Source organism: Rhagoletis pomonella, unplaced genomic scaffold, assembly GCF_013731165.1.
Source record: "Rhagoletis pomonella isolate Grant_MI unplaced genomic scaffold, Rhpom_1.0 Rhpom_scaffold_00004, whole genome shotgun sequence".
NCBI classification, from domain to species: domain Eukaryota; kingdom Metazoa; phylum Arthropoda; class Insecta; order Diptera; family Tephritidae; genus Rhagoletis; species Rhagoletis pomonella.
The window spans coordinates 27,953,264-27,971,858 of NW_023458558.1; the positions used below are offsets into that span (position 1 = coordinate 27,953,264).

Below are 18,595 nucleotides of genomic sequence, written 5' to 3' on the forward strand. Positions count from 1 at the left end.
TAATGTATATATTTGGTATGTATGTATGTATATGTGCATCAAGATGTAAAAAAAACCTCATATGTTTTGAAACACTCTATTGTACATACATACATATACTTAGTAGATATGTACATACATACATGCGTATGCGTATTTAATGTCCACCTATTTTTCTTTTTAACACCTCAGTCCGATGCCGACGTTGTCGAATTGGAGCATTTGAAGGACCATTACGGTAACGAAAATGCAGATGCTACTGTGCAAAATCCGACATACCCAGATCGACCCTTCGAGCCCTCTTTCGAAGGCAGATCTGTAAGTGCAGAACCAATAAGTGAATCTCAAGAATTGGAACGACAGCTGGAGCAAATGCCAGCTATTACTACAAAATTGGAAAAGAGCACGACAACAGAGTTACCACCAGCTCCGGTTGTGCCCGAGAATCGTGACGAACCGCAGTCACCTGTAGAGGGTATCGGTATGCACCGGCCACCCACTCTTCAGCATGACAATGGCGGCAAAACGTTAACTGACGCTGGTGGTGCTTCAGGTCCCCAACAGGCTGCAGATAGTGGCACCATTATAACTGGTGGTGGAAGTCCACCTGCACCCTCTGCCATCAAGGTAAGCGTAGTAGCGTAAATTTTTCTTAACATTATAATTTTTAAATAAGAGTAGAAAATGCAAATTCTGCTAACAAAAGTCCTTCAAATGCGAGTACAATAGCTGAAAATTGCATTATCTGTTTATGTTTGCATGTATGTGCATATGTATGAACATAACTGTAGCTATGAATGTACATATATGTATGTGTGTGTATGTATAATACAGCCTTTCTATGGTGCGGCACGTTTGGCATTTGGTCAAAATCCGGAAGTGCTTCCAACTACCACAGCTAAAGCATCTACATCTACAAAAACAACAATGTCCGGTATATCTACTTCCACTAGTACAATGACAGCAACAACAACAACTACCAGTACCACCCCTCAAGCACCCATCCAAAGCAATAGCGATGAAAAACTTATTACTGCGGGCGAATCAGATACACTTCCGCTCGATGTCGAAACTGTCAACTCAAATAGGCAAGAAATTACTGGAACCATTCCGGCCGATAAGCTGCCTGATCAAATCAAATCAACAGCTCAACGTCGATCGGTGACCTTAATGCCACCCCAACAGGTTCTTATGGCCATACGTAGTTCAATTCAGTTTAGTTCAAGCTTAAGCACAAGCGGCACCTTGTGCCTCACTCATTGACAACTCATAAAAAAGCACATCCCCGCAGTGAAAGCCATGGATTTAGATATGACTTCCAAGTGAATTTGCATTTCGTTTGCGGAAAATTTATAAATGTTGATCGGTGATTGTTGAAAAAGATTCAGTTGTCCTACCGCTGCACCTTTTCCTTCGAGCCTTCAGAATGGGGGCTGTACTTATATTCTACAACTACTCGTACGAGTAATGTACGGAATGCTTTTCATATTGTTCAAGATATTTTAAAATCTTTTGCAGTACCCGGCCAAAATGAATAGAAACAGCACTCAGATTCTAATACATATTTTCAACTTTATCGAATTTTTTAAATTGTAAATATTTTTTTTATAAAAAATATAGCTCCCTTGATAAAATAAACGATATGCTAAATCAAAACTTCAAACTTTGTGCAAAATTTGCGAAAATCAAAAAAAAATTCACTCAAATTTCAAACTTTTTAGTCCGACCTTTAAGTTTTATAGCCCATTAAATTTCAGTAATAAAGTGCTAATTTCTATTCGCTTAAAATTCGCGTTGATATATATATATTTTTTTTTTGATGTAATGTGGAACGATTTTCCGTCATCCCTTGTCAAATTTGGTTTGGAGACAAACCTTTTTTCGGCGTTGTGCCATCTTCAGTGTCATTTTTCGTTCTGAATAGTTTCTGTGACAGACAAACAGAAACTATTCAGAACGAAAAATGACACTGAAGATGGCACAACGCCGAAACCGGTTTGTCTCCAAACCAGATTTGACAAGGGATGACGGAAAATCGTTCCACATTACATCACACTCCTACCCTGTCGGATATACCAAAAACAAAAATGAGAATATTTTTTTTGTTTGCTGGCGGCAATGTGCTTTCTGTTCTATACAAGTACATACATACAAATTTACGGCTGAGTAGAAGATCGCTCTAAAAAGACTTCTCTGCAAATGGTTAAAGAATGCCCTGACTCAGTATTTGGTTCGAAAACGCTCTATCTGATTATAAATTTAATACATCGGTAGCTGCGAATTGCATTTTCGAACCAAATTCTGAGCTAGGGCGTTTTCGAACCGGGCAGCTTACATAGGGCGATCATCCACTCAGCCGTCGATATGTTCGACATTTTTTTATATGGAATATAATTAGCAACGCCTTCTATAAATATCAACGGTGAGCCCTAGGTAACTCTATGGACATCTTATGAAGAAATCTAAATAAAATGCTCGAAATTTGTATTAATTTCACAAAGCTTGTAACTTAAATTTATATGGTTTTTGTTATAGAATGAACTATATTTTTATACAAAAATCCCTAAAATTAAATAACAAAAAAATTAATTGCTAAAACTTGTCAATATGTGCTTATAATTATGACGCAGGGTGTACTTTGGATGGAACAAAATGCACAGCAGTAGTGGCCGGGCAAACTCGAGATTTTGGCCGAAACCGAACCCGAACTGAACACTCGGCTTTTGTCTTGAAGTTCGATCGGACACTACACAACACCTTCAACCCAAAAAATTTTCAAAAATCAACGGGAATATTGAAACTGAAAACTGCGTAGCCAAAAATTGTCTAAAAGCTCTGATTAAAAGTTTCAAACGTTGATGAAGTTTTTTTTTTTTTTAATTTGTTAAGCTTTCGCGATAATTTTTATATTTCTTATGTTATTAAATAAACTATATTTTTATAAAAAAAATATGAAACTTCAAAAAGTCGGATAAACTTTCTTATCATTTGGCAGGGTACAGTAACTAAAATTCTACATTCCTGATTTCAACCTTTTGGCTAGAATTTAAAAATTCGAGTAAATGTAAAATTAAATTTTAACAAAAATTTACATACTTTTTCAAACGGGTAAATTTGTTTTATACATATGAACAATAGAATATGAAATGATGCAATACTTTAAAACTGTCGAAAAAGCGACAGTTCTGAACTATTAGTAAGAAAACTTTATTTTATCCACTTGAAGAGGTTTTACCTGCTGGGATAGTGTAAATACAGTCACTTCTCTGCAAATACATATATTTAGTCCATTGAATATAACTGAATAGCCACAACCCCCATCAATCTTACTTTCTACATAAAAATTTATATACCAGTATTTGCATACACATTTACAACTGATATATATCACATCATAACATACCACACTCAAGCTATCCTTGGAATAGTTGGCAGCTGCAAATGAAAATTTACATTATAAATTGGCAACCGCATGAACAAATTATCGATCTTAAGTTTTTAGGCTTTGTGCGCAATTAAAGGAGGCAACAAAAGATTAGGCCGTTAAGTGATTTTGATGCAATTTTTCCAAGAGCGTTAGAAAAGATTTAGTTGTCATATAAATATGTATGTATGTATGTATTCATGTATGTCATCGCACACAACTAATGACCCTAATACAACTATCTGCTGACCCGCAAGCTGTACTATTGAACACTGAATCTGAGATGTTCTGGATTATGAAGCTTTTCTTAGCTCAGAGGAAGCATCGAAAGTCTAACCCGTCAGTGTGGAGCTTTAATCTGAACTATACCTCCTATCTTAACAGTAATATTGAGCTTTGTACCACGTTGCCTTTTAGACAATATGAAAAAAAAACAACACGGCCTAAGCGGTGAAAGTTATAGCTGCTATTTCGGAGTTCACCACATTTCCTCCTCAGACTTGTTTCTGTAGACTTCAGCAGGAATCGAATCCGCATCATCGATGTGCAAAGTCAGCAACGCTAACCGTTCAGCAATGCGTTGAATATTTCGTCGAGAGGTGGTTTGGGCAATAAGCTCTTCGCTCCTTACAGTTCTTGTGTAGTCCGTAAGAATTTTCATCAACGTTATCTATCGTCTACTGTGTGTTTTAAATTTAGATACAACCCTCCCTATTCGGGTCCAATCGTCCATAGTCAAGTCCGTGGTGACTACTATTAGACCCCTTTCAGAGACGTCAAGTCTTGATTTCAAGTCTGCTCGTTCGTAGGCGCAAGAGGTGAGACGAATGTACACTTCCCCTCTCTACTTACCTCCTTCGCCAACGAACCGCGCAGACTTGAAAGCAAGACTTGACTTGTCTGAAAGGGGTTTTATCTTTTTCAGCTTTCGGTGTATACCTGATATTGTGGCCAGTGCACGGACTTCGAAAAATTTAATAGTGATAGACTTTACACAGAAAAGGTGGTAGAAGTTGGTAAATAAAAAAAAAACAATATTAGATAGTTTTTATACATTCAGGGCCGGTTAGGTCGTTATCGATGAAGTCGTCTACATTTTGAGACATTCTCTAACCGTACAATCTGTGGTGTTGTTGTTTCCCATAAAAAATTGGAAAGCGACGCCGCACAGTGATATTTGGTCTTCAATTCGTGCACCAAAATCCAAAATCCATTTGATTTTTATTTCGTCATATTTTCTTCTTCATGACAGTTCTATATAAGGTTTAATATACATTTTTTTTAATATGTTCAGCTCATTAATATTATTATATAAAGTATGTTTATTTCAAGATAATTGTATTCTAAACTATAATACTCAATACTGAATCGGACCGTGTTCGACCTGTTGTTTGAGATGCGATTTTGTACCATACAACATTGAAAGTTTTTTTGAAGGTGATTTTTTAAATAGATTTTTTTCAACCAATTTCTTGTAAGATACACGCAAATATGATTATATTATAATTCAGTAGCATTTTTGTTAAAGAATTTTAAATACAAACTTAAAATCCAAATATAACTCAATTTTACGTGAATTTAATAAATCTTTTTCAAACTCAACACATTTTTATTAATTTCAGGCGCCATATTGGATTGGTCATTTTGTTTTTAGCTATTTTGATTTCAGATTCGAATTCAGCGACTTCAAAAACTCCAAATTCATGTGAATATACTAATCTAAACATTAAATAATGGGCACAAAATGAGTTTCAAATATCACTGTGCACCGTCTACATTTCGTCACCGCAACAAATTTTTTTGATTCAAATTAGATTTTAAATTGTTAAAGTGGGCAACCTATTCGTTTGTAAGTCTCCCACACTTATTGCAAACGAAAAATATTTACATAAGCAGCTGATAGGGCGCCATATTTAACTTATAAATTGGTTATGTTCATAGTTAATTTTTCATTTTTATTTCTGTGGTCACAAGCTATAACCGCCTAAGTCGACTTAAGAAAGAATGGAGTTATCCCCATCTCGCCAGCTACGAGATTATTTTGGTTTCCACCTGTTTAAAATGTTTCTTCTCGAATTCAGGTTTTTCGACTTATTGCTTATGACATGGGCACACATATGTATACTAGGGTGGTCCAAAAATGCATGTGGAAAAAGTAAAGTCGGAATTGTAATGCTCTCACCCGCTAGGATTGTTCTATACCGAAAAAGTATACCCTTATTTTTTATTTTGAAATCAAAAAAAAAATATTTAAGAAGTCGCTCAAAGCGCCCAAAGTTTTCCATGTATTTTATATTAAAATTCGGCAGTTTGTACTGAAAACCTGTAGTTAACTGCCGATTGAGAGTTAACTTGTCACTCCAAAACGGCCGTAAAGGTAAGGTTATTATCGGGTACATACTCGTGAAGAGCTGACCAGTTTAGAAAAAAGGTGTAATTTTGTAACTAAGCTGTGAACTAATTCAATCAAGTACAATAAATCGGGTGTGTTCGAGCTACATATACATATAATTATTACCACAATATTGCAATCTTGTTGCTCCCTTTATGCTTTCTTCTTGATGCTCAACTGGAAATACATATTCTGAAATGCTGCAAAAATCGCGCAATAAATTTGATAATGATGAGCGACGGATTGTCAAACCTTCATTCCCCGAACGCACAATGCAGATAGAGGCGCCACAATTTCGGGCTTTTCATAAAAAGAAAACACTGTCACATTTAATCCCATCCATTTAACTGTTTACATAGTTACTTATGTATGCTTAAGTATATTTTTCCGTATCATTATTGCGTTTCATCATAATGCTCTTAGCCACTTAATAAAGCATACAACATAAATCAGTCAAACGAAAATTCCAGCAAACTCACATACGGCTTGTGCGAATGCAATAACTCCAACTTTATTTCATTTCCACAATTTTTTTTTTATGCTCAACAGACTGTTGAGGCTCTGCTAAAGCGTCACAATGGACAAATAACGCCTTTTGACATGGCACAGTACGTATTTTGGACCGGCGATGAGGCTGGTGTTGCACGCGCCGTTGAAGAGCTAATCGATCGGGGAGTGGTAGGTCGGGATAAAGAATTAAACTTTAAAATTATCTGTATAATTTCTTTTACAGATGACACGTGAAAATGCCTTAGCATTTTTGCGGGAGGTGCGTGTTGGCATTGAATACCTACAGCAATCTTATACAAATCGGATATTTCCGGAGGCTGGCTTGAATATTAACATCGATAAGGTAAAACAAAGCCGGGTTTACTTATATTTGTCTATTATGGCAGATTCTTTTTGAATACGTTAACCAACAAACATCGAAAATTCGCAATTCTGTACTTGTGCTGCGAAATCTATGACTTTATTTAAAGACCGACTGAATTTGATAATTTTGAATTTCTAATTGTTCACCATTCGATTTTTAGAAAATGTTCCAACCTCCGCAAACCAAAACTATAATACCACCAACCGTTTCGCCAACAAATGAAAAAAACTTGCTTCCTTACTTACGACTGGATCGACTATTGCACTCTAACAATGAAAATCCAATGAAGTCAGTCGAAAATATATCGGTATGGCATAAATTGCAGGCGCTAAGCAATGATGGCAATCAAGGTAGGAGTATGTAAATAAAGTGCATCTCTTTTTTTAAATTAAACAATTGCAGATCTAAATGATTATGATGAGACCGGTGAAAGAGCTAAAATATCACAATTTCTTTACAATGAATACACCTTGGAAGACATTTTATATAAATTAGCAAAGGTGTGTTAGATTAATTAATTTGCCCAGTAGCTAACTTCAGGAGCCCTCCACTCTAAATTGCTTCCTCATTTCTTTGTTGTAAGGAGTGGCACAAATCGAATGGCGTCTGCTTTCGCCACCCATAGAACGGCTACAGCACGCAATTCAGAAGGCCTTTTGGAGGAGTTATTTTAAAGTTGCTTCTTTAATGGTGATTTCGTTTCTACCAAAAAATGTCGCATTTTGATTGCCCCTTTCTCTTTGCGTGTTCGATTCTAAATTAAAGGCAAAGATTTAGAGAATTTTTTGTTCGTTTCTTAAAATGTCACACTCTTGTAAGGCATAAAAGGCACATTTTCTGCCCTTTGAAGCTTTGTCAGGGGAGGTAGTTGCCCTGAAAATGAGATGGTTTAAAATGACAATATTATGAAATGCTTGAGCTAGGCAAGGATAAGAAGCAAAATCATCCCTTTTACAGGGTTGAGTGTAACATTAAATGCATTTTGCAATTTGTTTTATTGTAACTTGAAATTCATATTGAAATTCATTTGTAAAGCTAAATAACCCTGAAAACCATTTTTTGCAGAATACCTATTCTGCACTGCTCTTTTCTCTCTTCTGATTTTTTGCCCAATTTTCTAAAATAAACTGTGCACACACCGAAAAAGCGGTAAAGAATTTCTTGCAGAATTTTCTTTATTTTTCCTACAGAAATTTCTTTACGAGTTCGTGTCAACCACTTCATATAATTATCTTTGAGGATTCGAAAGAAAATCGTTAGAGAAATGAGCTACTCCTAAAGATTTCGTTAAGATTCCGGAAACTTTGGATTGCAGGGAATACATAAAAGCTAACTTTTACATTCGCGTAGATTATATTTAAATAGTAAAAGCCCTTCTAGAAGACATACAGCTAAACATATTTTTTAGCCCTTATTGGTTAAGCCTTTTAGAATGCCTTCACTTAAGACGGCCTACTTAAGTTAGCTCCTGGGCTTGCTTATTGCTATTTAAGATATTCCTCTTACATTTTTGCTTCATAGATTATGTTCACACAATCTTTGTCGCACGGTTCCGACGAAGCCCAGCATGAGTTGCAGAAACTAACCGACTTTTTGGAGCGTGAAGGAAATATTGGTGTTATACCCATTGATTTGCAGAAAAAAGTTTTGCGTATGTTTGCAATTAATATATCTCTAGTAATTGGGTATTCAATTGATGATTAATCGCGAATTTATATTACTTACAGATATTTTATTCCGCGCACTCTCCGATACTCTAGCGGAACGTCCCGAATTGTTGTCTGCTGCTAATGTGAATCTAGCTAATCCCTACAATCGTCTTCCTCTACGCACTTTAGAGCCATAAAGGCGTTAAAGCAACCAGTGATTCCAGCATAGATGCTAACTTCCAAACATATGTATGTAATTCATTTGTTCCAACTTAAAACTACATACATACGTGCTTCAAAGTTATCAAATGTGAAGGCAACTAAGTACTCGACTCCAAAGTATCTTACTTTTTGTATTATTTAGGCAAATTAGAATTTTGTCAAGCATGAGAATTTAATTTCAGTAAGAAAAAAAAAATCCTGCTTAAAATCCATATTAATTTTTGCTATTAGCACGAATGAGTTTTATGTATTTTGAATACTGCATAGCAGCTTTACCGAATTTATCTACTTAAGTGAGAAGGAAGTAATATAACAAATAAAATGTATGAATACATGTAGGTACGTGTGTTAGTAAAGCGATAATCGCAAGTAAGTTTAAGAACACTATATTCAAGCACAGCAGAGAAACGTAAAACTAATTGGCTACGCATATGAAACTGATTTTTTGTAGCGTCCTTAAATCGATATTATATACATATCGTCGTTTTTGAAGTACAAAACCGCGTATCAACAAAATACAAAACCGCGTATGTGAATTATGTAAATTATTTTCAAGAGAGTAAAAACTCTCTTATTTCAAAATGGTTCTCTTTTTTATAAAGCAATCGCATTTCTGGCTAGTATATTTCAGGACGAATGGATAAGGATTTAGCCAAGAGCTTGTGTGAGCAAATCCAATTTTTGTCAGCAAATGTCAGTTACGCGGTTTTGCAGAATGACGAAACGCGGTTTTGTACTTTAAACGACGATATACATACATATGTATGTAAATAAACGTAAAGAGATAGGTATTCAAAATTTTCAAGGTTTTTTTAAAGAAAAACTCGTTTGATTCATATAAATTAATATCGTCACCTGAAATGCAAAAAGACGTAACAAACATCATCGGTGAAATGCAAAAAGTCATAACTAATAAAAAATTCAAAATTCACTTTTTGATTTCATCGAATTACGACTCCCAACATCATTTTATGAAGAAAAATTAAAATATTAGTCACGACTTTTTCCATTTCATTTACGATGTTGTTACGTCTTTTTGCAATTCAAGTGACGATATGAATTATGAAATATATATTATGAAAGAGAAGGATTATAATTTATCTTTTTTGTTATAAATATATATTAGCTATATAGTATAAATACATACTACTGGCTAAATGTTAAACATTCTATTATAAGCTTGAGTAGTTACGGAAGTTCAAACTTATTTTGATTGAACTTACATATGCATATACATATATACATTCATATGCGTGTACGTACATATAAATACAAATAAATTGGAAATTTTGAATAGCTAAGCTGAGCTGAGCTGATTTACATTATTTAGGCTATTTGCTTATGTATAAAATTATTTCAAGTATCTGTTTTGTTTTATAAAATACTAATAAATATATACACACATATACATATATACATACTTTAAAATGTATCACTCTAGGGGTTATGGATTTGGGATTGAAGTTTTTTTACGTTCACTAATGCAGCAATTAATGTCTTAATCAAGCCTTTAAGGCGTTTTTAATTAACAATTTTTTTTTTCAGACAGTAACTATTTCGGTTGTTTTCAAATGAGCTTTTCAAAACTCCTGACACTTAAAAAACTTAAAACAGAATGGGCTGCTTAAATGGTCTTCTAGTGGAGATATCAAGAACAAGAGCATCGAGGTTAATGGTGTCCAGCATAACTCTCAAAAACCTCCAAGGGGAATTTGTATGCTGTTACATCAAGAGGTTAATGATGGACAGTTATTTCATTTGTGAATTTAATGAGTGGGATACGGAAGATTTTAATATAAGTGATAAGAAATATAATTCCGTTATAAATCCAAATCAAAACTGAGCATGATATATATTAGCTCTAATCCAGTACTCTATGAACTTACAGGTTTTTACACGAACTTGCAGGAAGTTACAGGAAAAATGATCCCGTACTCCAAATTCCTTCAAAATCCTGCAAATGAGAGCGATTTTTGGAGAGTTGTGTAGAGAATGAAGTTGCAAGATTTTACCCGAGCTTTTACTTCCGGTAAAATAATGAAAAGTGTCAAGCCATCACTGGTTGACATTTTTTTCATGAAAAATGCTTATTTTGTTCTCTCTGAAGTGAGAGTAAAAAATAGGTCTGATCCAATACTTTTCGTGAAAAATCCTGTAAAACTGTCAAACAGCAAACTTACTCTCTGAAGTGAGAGTAAAAAGTGAGTAACAACAAAAAGTACGGGAACAAAAAAACCATTTTTCTGTAAAAACGTCAACCAGTGATTGCTTGACACTTTTCATGAATTTACCAGAAGAAAAAGTTCGGGTAAAATCTTGCAACTTCATTCTCTACACAACTCTTCAAAAGACGCTCTCATTTACAGGATTTTGGAGTACGGGAACATTTTTCCTGCAACTTCCTGCAATTTCGTGTAAAATCCTGTAAGTTCATGGAATACTGGATCAGAGCTAGTGAGTAACAACAAAAAGTACGGGAACAAAAAAAAACATTTTTCCTGTAAAAATGCCAACCAGTGATTGCTTGACACTTTTCATGATTTTAGCTCTGATTTACAGGATTTTACACGAACTTGCAGGAAGTTGCAGGAAAAATGTTCCCGTACTCCAAAATCTTCCAAAATCCTGTAAATGAGAGCCACTTTTGGAGAGTTGTGTAGAGAATGAAGTTGCAAGATTTTACCCGAACTTTTTCTTCTGGTAAAATCATGAAAAGTGTCAAGCGATCACTGGTTGACGTTTTTACGGGAAAAATGCTTTTTTTGTTTCCGTACTTTTTTTTGTTACTCACTTTTACTCTCACTTCAGAGAGTAATTTTACTGCTTCACATTTTTACAAGAATGATAGAATACAAGATTGCGCCCGTCAGAGAGGCTTTTTGGAAATAATTTTTGTGTGACGTTACACTGGTGCATTTGCGAAGGAGAAATGCCAAAACGCCATTATGCAATAATAGGTTCATTCGCGTAGCTGTTAATTGTTCATGTTTAACCAAAACTTACAGGTTTTTGCGTTCGCGTACGCAAAAAACTTGCAAAGTAGGGGAAATTGAGAGAGCAAAGTGACATTTCATTTTGAGGGGAAGCTGTTAGTTTCTGTTGGAAAAATTTTTGCCAACAGCAATTTGCCAACAGGGGAACAGCTGATCAAAAACAGCTGGTTGGCATTTACGCAAATCACAAAATTTAATTTGATCGTTTGGAAGATAAAAATTACAAAATGCGACTAATTAAACTTGTAAGAAATAAGTAGTTATTTGTTTAATCAATAAACTGTGTCAGTATAACACTTTGCGATGACTTTTCGTACGTTTTAAATTTTACACTTTTGTATGTAAACAAAAATTATATCAGCTGTTCGTCTAACTTGCAAGTTTCTGCAAATTTTCTGTTCGCGTACTATTTTGGATATTTCTCTCTTTGCGTATACAGACTGCGTTTAAGTATACGTTCTGCGTTCCCGACTAATTTCAGCTTTAAAGAAGTAACACTGTCTCACCTAAGGCAGTCAATATGGCGGAATTAGAGCGAGAAGTGGCCAACTGATAACACCTGTATTATTGCATCATGCCAAAACGCCAGCAAGAATGGAAGAAGAAGAAAAAATGTTGCAAGCAAAACGTAAACAAGATGCACAATTGTGACGTCATACAAACAGTGCTTCTCTCAAATTCACTGAGAGCGGAATAGCGGTACCGAGATGGGTGCCACCTTTGTTCTCTACATCGTGACGGTTTTAGGTTCACATATAAGTAGATTATCCTCATTTTCGAGCTTACCACCCTAATCTGTAATTAAAACAAGATATTAGCCATATAAAATTCGTCCCTTGTTAATCTGTAATTATAAAATAATCTCAGATTTAATCGATAACTTTTCGGTGTCCATCCTAGTTTTATCGATTGTTTTTGCGAAAAAGAGGAGAAATGCCAAATGTAAAAGTAAACAAAAATGGACGTTAGCAAGGAAAAGAGGTTTGTAAAGGTATTATTAATAAAATGTTAAGTTAAAATACATATATTTATTTTGCTTAATATCAGAAAAACGTGATCACGGTGGCACAGAGAAGGAACATACATTTTCCTTGATATGTGAGAATAACCAGCACAACAAATTTGACGGCAATAATCTGAGATTTGCCTGTATAAACGGGGTGATTAAAAACGAGCTTTGATTGAGATAATATTGATATGTGAACATATTTGTATTAAGAATTTTTAATGTCGAAAGTTACGAGCAAACTCGGAATTTCTGAATGTTCCCTAAAAGAATACGTATGAAAGTTCAGGGGCAGTGAAAAAATTTTAAGATCATAATGGCTAAGGGCCGGTTGTTCAATGTCTGGTTATCACTACTTGCCGGTTAAACATCATTATCGACGTGTATAACATGTGATCGATAAAGCAGTCGTTGTATTTAAACGGAGCTTCTACCTCCGATTTGTGTTAACCAGACATTGAACAACCGGCCCTAATTTGAATTCAAATCTGAGTCACACAAAGGTCGATGCTAAAACATCGTTGAAACTGGCATCGATGTATCGTCAATTTACCCATCTTTGGAAATAGTAAACATCGATGGAAAACATCGAATTTTTAACCGATATTATCGATGTTTCAAAAATATCGATACATCGTTTGCATCCCTACGCACAGCTGATTGTGTTTGGCAAAACAATTTAGGCATTTGTAAATATACATACTTGGAATGTAATAAATTTTTTTCTTAAAAAATTACCATGAATATTGATGCATCACCTATGGAAATGGAGCCTGGCCTTGCTAAGCAACTGTTCACAACAGGCGCTGTACTAGTGATAACGGGCGCTCCAGTGGGCACAGAATTCGGCATCGATCTTTGCAACTATAAAATTGGTGAGAAATTTCGGGGCGTAAAAATGATACCACCTGGTCCACATTACATTTGGTGCGCTTCATGTGGTCCTTATGGCGATGTGGCGCCTCGTGTTGGATTCGTACATTTTTTCAAAAGTGAAGAAGTTGTAGTTCGAGAGTGGAACCATCGCGATGAAGAAATGCAGGAAAGCCAGTGTGATGATCGTGAGCTAGAAAAGAAGCGCATACGTGACAACCTTAAGGAGTTTGATAGTTTTCTTGCACCATACGACTACCGTTTTTACAATAAGTGGAAGCTTTTAACAGATAAGGTGACAGAAGCCACAGTAGATCGCTGCAGACCTATTTTGGGTTCAATACGCACAAATGTAGAGTTACAATCATGCCCAGATGAAGATCGACCACGCGGTACACTACATAGTAATAGCTTACAACAACAATACGGGAAAACTGTTGTGAATGAAAGTGATTTGCTGCCAAATTTGAAACCGGTTGAAGGTACTGCACCGCGCTTCACAGAATTGCCTGAACGTATTCCGCATAATGCTACGCCAGCTGAGGTATCTCAAAACAGCATGGATTGTGTAGACGCAATCACCAAATTAGTTGGAAAGTTTCACAGTTCGGAAGCGTTGATCGATGAAGAACAATTGGCTTTTGTATTTTATCTGGTTGGCTGCTCAGTAGAGTCCTTGGCACATTGGCGGAAGATTTTACACTTACTAGCGCACTCGGAAAGGGCTGTACAAGACTTTAAAATTCTGTACATGAAGTACTGCGAAGCATTGATGCAACAATTGCCGCATTTGCCTGAAGAACTTATGGAAGCAGGTGAATATAACACAGTATATAAAGATATAAGATCGCTGCTCGTTAACTTAAATATGGCTGGTCTTGGAGTGAATGCCGATAAACTTATGAGAAAGTTGGAAAAAACTTTGCAGTGGGATTTCGAAGGATTGCTTGATGAAGATCCGGAGGACATGCCTGTTATAGTCGAGATCACGTAGACTTGTAATTTGAATGAATAAATATAATCAAAATTACCACATTTATTTAAAAAAGAAATTATTCAAACATTACTAATACAGTTAAAGTTAAATAAAGCTATAAAATAAGTTCATACAACCTAATTTGATGTCATAACTTATTTCTGCTTTTTTGGTTCTCCTTGTATTTTCGACACCTCTGCGTTAGTAGCCCTATTTTCTTCTTCTCCACCTACCATCAACTGGCTTTCTTCCATAATTTTCTCTATTTTTGCTTTTATATCACCACCCATAGATTTATCATCGTCTAGTTCCAAAGAATATTGCGCCGCTAACTGTTCCAAACGCTTCTGATTTGTCTGCAAATACCCTGGTAGCCAAAATATAGTTTGCACCATCCTAAAATAAGTCATATTATGATTTAAATACTTAACTGGTATAACAAATACGTATTTACTTTATTAAAATGTAACCAAAAAAGGCCAAAAGCAGGCATGTAAACGAGGCTTTAATCATATTCCAATAGTCAACAACAACTTGTTGATGTTTCATTTTGCGTATTTGTGTTTTATTTTAGTAATCCTTAAAAGTGAAGATGAATATCAATCCTATGTATTAAGTTTACTGTACGCTATTTGTAAACAAATATTTAAAAAAATTCTTGCAATGCCTTTTCTTGACAACTTTGCGCGTAATAGTAAAACCTCATTTTACTTTACTATTACGTGGGAAGATAAATAATGATGAATTACCATTTGTTATGGTTGGCTGGTTACCGTGGGTTACTTAAATTAATACGTGTCCGTAAAGGAATGTGTATAGGGAATATGAACCATACAGATTATCACAAATCAATAGAATACACCTGCTGAGATTATAGCTTTACATGAGCTATGTATATATATACATAAGTACACATGTATGTATGTATATACGTTAGATGTACTTAAAACATAACTATTACCATACATACTAAAGTTTGATGGGAACATGATATCAGATTTAATGCGCAAGGTAAACCTTCTCTTCTCCTAGCCCATGGCAGAATAAAATATGTATGAGAATCAGGAGAGTGTGGTTCTAGACGCAGATTCCGTGATATTTAATTAGTCAAATCGAAAATTCAAAATTAAAATTGATTTTCGAATTCAAATTTGTATCATATCTTATATTATTTGTTCGACGAATCAAATCAAATTTTATTTGTGATTTGATTCCCCGAGCAAAAAAGAAATAATTTTTTTTTGTGATTTGTTACGTTGGGCAAACCAGAAATAAGTTTTTTAAGTGTTTATTGTGTGCAATAAAAATTAATTTCATTTCTGATTTGATTTGTTGGACTAGTAAAAAATTAAATTAATTTGTGAATTGAAACGTCGACTAAATAAAAACTAAATTTTATTTGTAATTTGATTCGTCCAGCAAAAATCTTGCTTGCTTTACGTGAAAAAAGTATATTTTGTTGGAAAATCACGAATCAAACTTACTTGCTGGACAATCCAAACTACAAAAAAAATTATTTTTTATTAGGTTGACGAATCAAATCCGACATAAGTTTTTTGTACAATAATAATCAAGTCACAAATAAAATTGATTTACATACTTCTTTTTGTTGATGAATTAACTTAATTTTTTTTTGTTCGGCAAATTAAATCACAAATAAGATTTACCCTGGCATTCAGGAAGCGGTCTCAAGTCACTAATAGTGACTTTTGGTGGTGAACTTGGATTTTGAGACTATTTGGTATTCAGTACGTTGTCTCTCGTCTCTAGTCTAAAAAAAAGTATCTCATTTGTCAGATGGCTAAGAGCAGGCCTCAAAAATAAAAATATGGAGAAAAACATAATTTCTTTCCATTTTGTTCAACAACAATTTCATTAGGAAATAAACCAAAGTGCTTTAATATCATAAAAATCCATTGAAAAAAAATTTTTGTTTTTGTTTTTAAAACATTAAAATATAAAGATTATCAAAAAAAAATTAAACTAATAAAAAAAAGAAAAAAATACTTAACAAAAAATAAAAAACCCTCTACCTCGGATCCTCTCGACCGGCAGCCTAATGCTTTGACCATTCGGCCATTCCGACCCTTTGTGCGGCGCGGACAATAGGCATACATAAACGCTATCAATTGACTGTCTGTGTTTGTTATCACCACACATTTTTGGTGAACTTTTTGTGACTCTCTCCTACTGAATACCCAAATCATCTCAAGTCACAAAAATTGCTAATCTCAAATTTAGTGACTCGAGATGCGACTGAATTATTGAATGCCAGGCTAATTCAATTCAAATCAGGTAGTTTTATGTTAAAAGGTTAAAAAAAGTTAAAAGGTGTTCGCACGAGTCGATTTTGCGTTCAACTCACGCAGGGTTGCCCGAAAAAAAGTTGAATGGCTTAATGTTGGCTGGCGACCAACTTTGTTGAAAGCGATTAGTTGAAAGGCCGTTCAACCAAAAGTAGAATGCAAACGCCTTTTTATCGCGAATATTTTTATATTTTTTTATATTTATTATATTTATTGAACGCAAAAGTTCCCTGAAATATCGCCTCGTCAAAAAGCCCCATTAGTGAGTGACGAAACGAACGAACTCAATGAGGTACACCAGGGATGGAATTTCAATTTCAAAATGTGACTAATGGTCTTCAAAAATAGTGCCGAAAAGATGATGAAAGTGCCACAAAATTAAATTTCTTTTAAGCCCTTTATGGCAACATATATCAGAATGGAGAGTAACACGAAAGCCGAGAGCTAAATTGACAGAACAACCCTTCATTTTTTCCTTTTATAAAATAATCTGAAAAAAACTACCTAAGATGGATTTTTTAAGTAATTCAACACCCAATTGAGTAATTCATCTTTTCTATTTTTGGTCATTTCAAATCTTACTGTCTTCCTTTATAATCCATTAGGATAATTACACAAGCATAAAATATAAATCAATATCACAATTGGTCTTGATTTCACTTTTTTATATTCGTACTGATGAAAAGTGTACGCACAAATCCAAACCCGTCGAACGAAAGTCATCTATCCAACTGCGCCAAAAATAAATACTAAAATCAAGCGGTAAAAAATCAGAGGTAAAAATGGAAATTTTTAGTTATTCATTTGAAGGTGACTAACAATGAATTTAAAAAGCAGGCAAGTTCTGCATAAAAAAGCCACCCAAAAGCCCAAGTCCATTAATCGAAAGATGAGAAAAGAAGATAAAAAGGTCGAACCAAAAACTTCAAACGCAATAAATGCAAAACGCTTTGGAACGAAGGAGTAAGTAAGTATGTACGTAAAAATACAGCAAGTTCAGATCGCACAGCCGTTAACTAAACCAAAATGGCGGTCATAAACAAACGCCCGACTTATTTTCATATCGCCACCAAACTTTTGCATGAATTTCATTGCATTTTTAATGCAGAACTTTTTCATGCAAACGGAATTATGTTGGAGCAAACCAAAAAAAATCAAAAATGCCTAAACGAGCAAAATATTTCAGAGTAAAAAATGAAAGAATGGAATCGTTGAATGAAATAAATTTGCATAGAAAATAAAGCTGCAGCATTTCGTATTCGCTAGTAACAAAAGCTGAACATTTTCTAGGAGTTGAAATTTTCTTTTTGACATTTTCATACTCGCTTGTACTCCCACTTACATATTTACTGCCATCATTTGTGTACTTGCCCACCATAATTCCACCACCACTATTCTTTCTGCTTTGCATTTCACCTCAAATCTAGCTAACCTGGTCCATCTTACCCACTCAAAACGACGGATGAAAGTATTTTTTTTTCTTTTTATTTCTTATACCCTTGAGTGAATTGCTCTGTTATAGTACCATTTTTATCTACTTCTTTCTAATCTCCCACTTTCCTGCTCCTTTCGAAAGTGGTGATTGTTGTTACATTTATAGCACTTTGTCGATATTCTTATGTACATACATACTTTATTTCAAACGCTAATTCGTTTCTTTAATTTTTAATGCAAAAATTGATAGTGAGCCGAACTGCCGGAAAGGCGATTGAAGTGTGCTTGTCAAAGTTTTTGTACTTTGCAGCACGATAGAATAAAACAACATAAGCTAAAATAAATTAAAATACACTAAAATAAAATAAATTAAAACAAAATACGATAGAGTATAAAAAAATTAGATAAAATTAAATTAAGATAAAATAAAATAAAATAAAATAAAATAAAATAAAATAAAATAAAAT

General features: G+C 34.5%; 3 protein-coding genes across 3 annotated transcripts; 2 read left to right on the plus strand and 1 right to left on the minus strand.

The window, feature by feature from the left end:
• Positions 1-171: 171 nt before the first annotated feature.
• On the plus strand, positions 172-9,476 carry LOC118737378 (the record flags this gene model as incomplete). Its single annotated transcript, XM_036467832.1, is given in 8 exon segments — positions 172-606; positions 814-1,164; positions 6,345-6,473; positions 6,529-6,648; positions 6,830-7,019; positions 7,072-7,169; positions 8,191-8,320; positions 8,397-9,476. Coding segments are annotated over 8 exon segments (1,572 nt in total), but the record flags the coding sequence as incomplete, so codon positions are not given.
• A 3,702-nt stretch (positions 9,477-13,178) lies between these two features.
• On the plus strand, positions 13,179-14,487 carry LOC118738448 (protein AAR2 homolog). Its single transcript, XM_036469386.1, has one exon. It carries the CDS (start codon positions 13,279-13,281, stop codon positions 14,404-14,406), a length of 1,128 nt encoding a protein of 375 aa, XP_036325279.1. The 5' UTR covers positions 13,179-13,278; the 3' UTR covers positions 14,407-14,487.
• LOC118737380 lies at positions 14,447-15,122 on the minus strand. Its single transcript, XM_036467834.1, has 2 exons — positions 14,843-15,122; positions 14,447-14,784 (listed from the first exon to the last, which is right to left on the minus strand). Exons 1-2 carry the CDS (start codon positions 14,935-14,937, stop codon positions 14,544-14,546), a joined length of 336 nt encoding a protein of 111 aa, XP_036323727.1. The 5' UTR covers positions 14,938-15,122; the 3' UTR covers positions 14,447-14,543.
• Positions 15,123-18,595: the final 3,473 nt, after the last annotated feature.

Coding starts and splice junctions, on each gene's coding strand:
- LOC118737380 (XM_036467834.1), bottom strand. CDS start 14,937: ATGAAACATCAACAAGTTGTTGTTGACTATTGGAATATGATTAAAGCC. Junction 14,785..14,842: donor TTTGGTTACATTTTAATAAA/GTAAATACGTAT, acceptor GACTTATTTTAG/GATGGTGCAAACTATATTTT.
- LOC118738448 (XM_036469386.1), top strand. CDS start 13,279: ATGAATATTGATGCATCACCTATGGAAATGGAGCCTGGCCTTGCTAAG.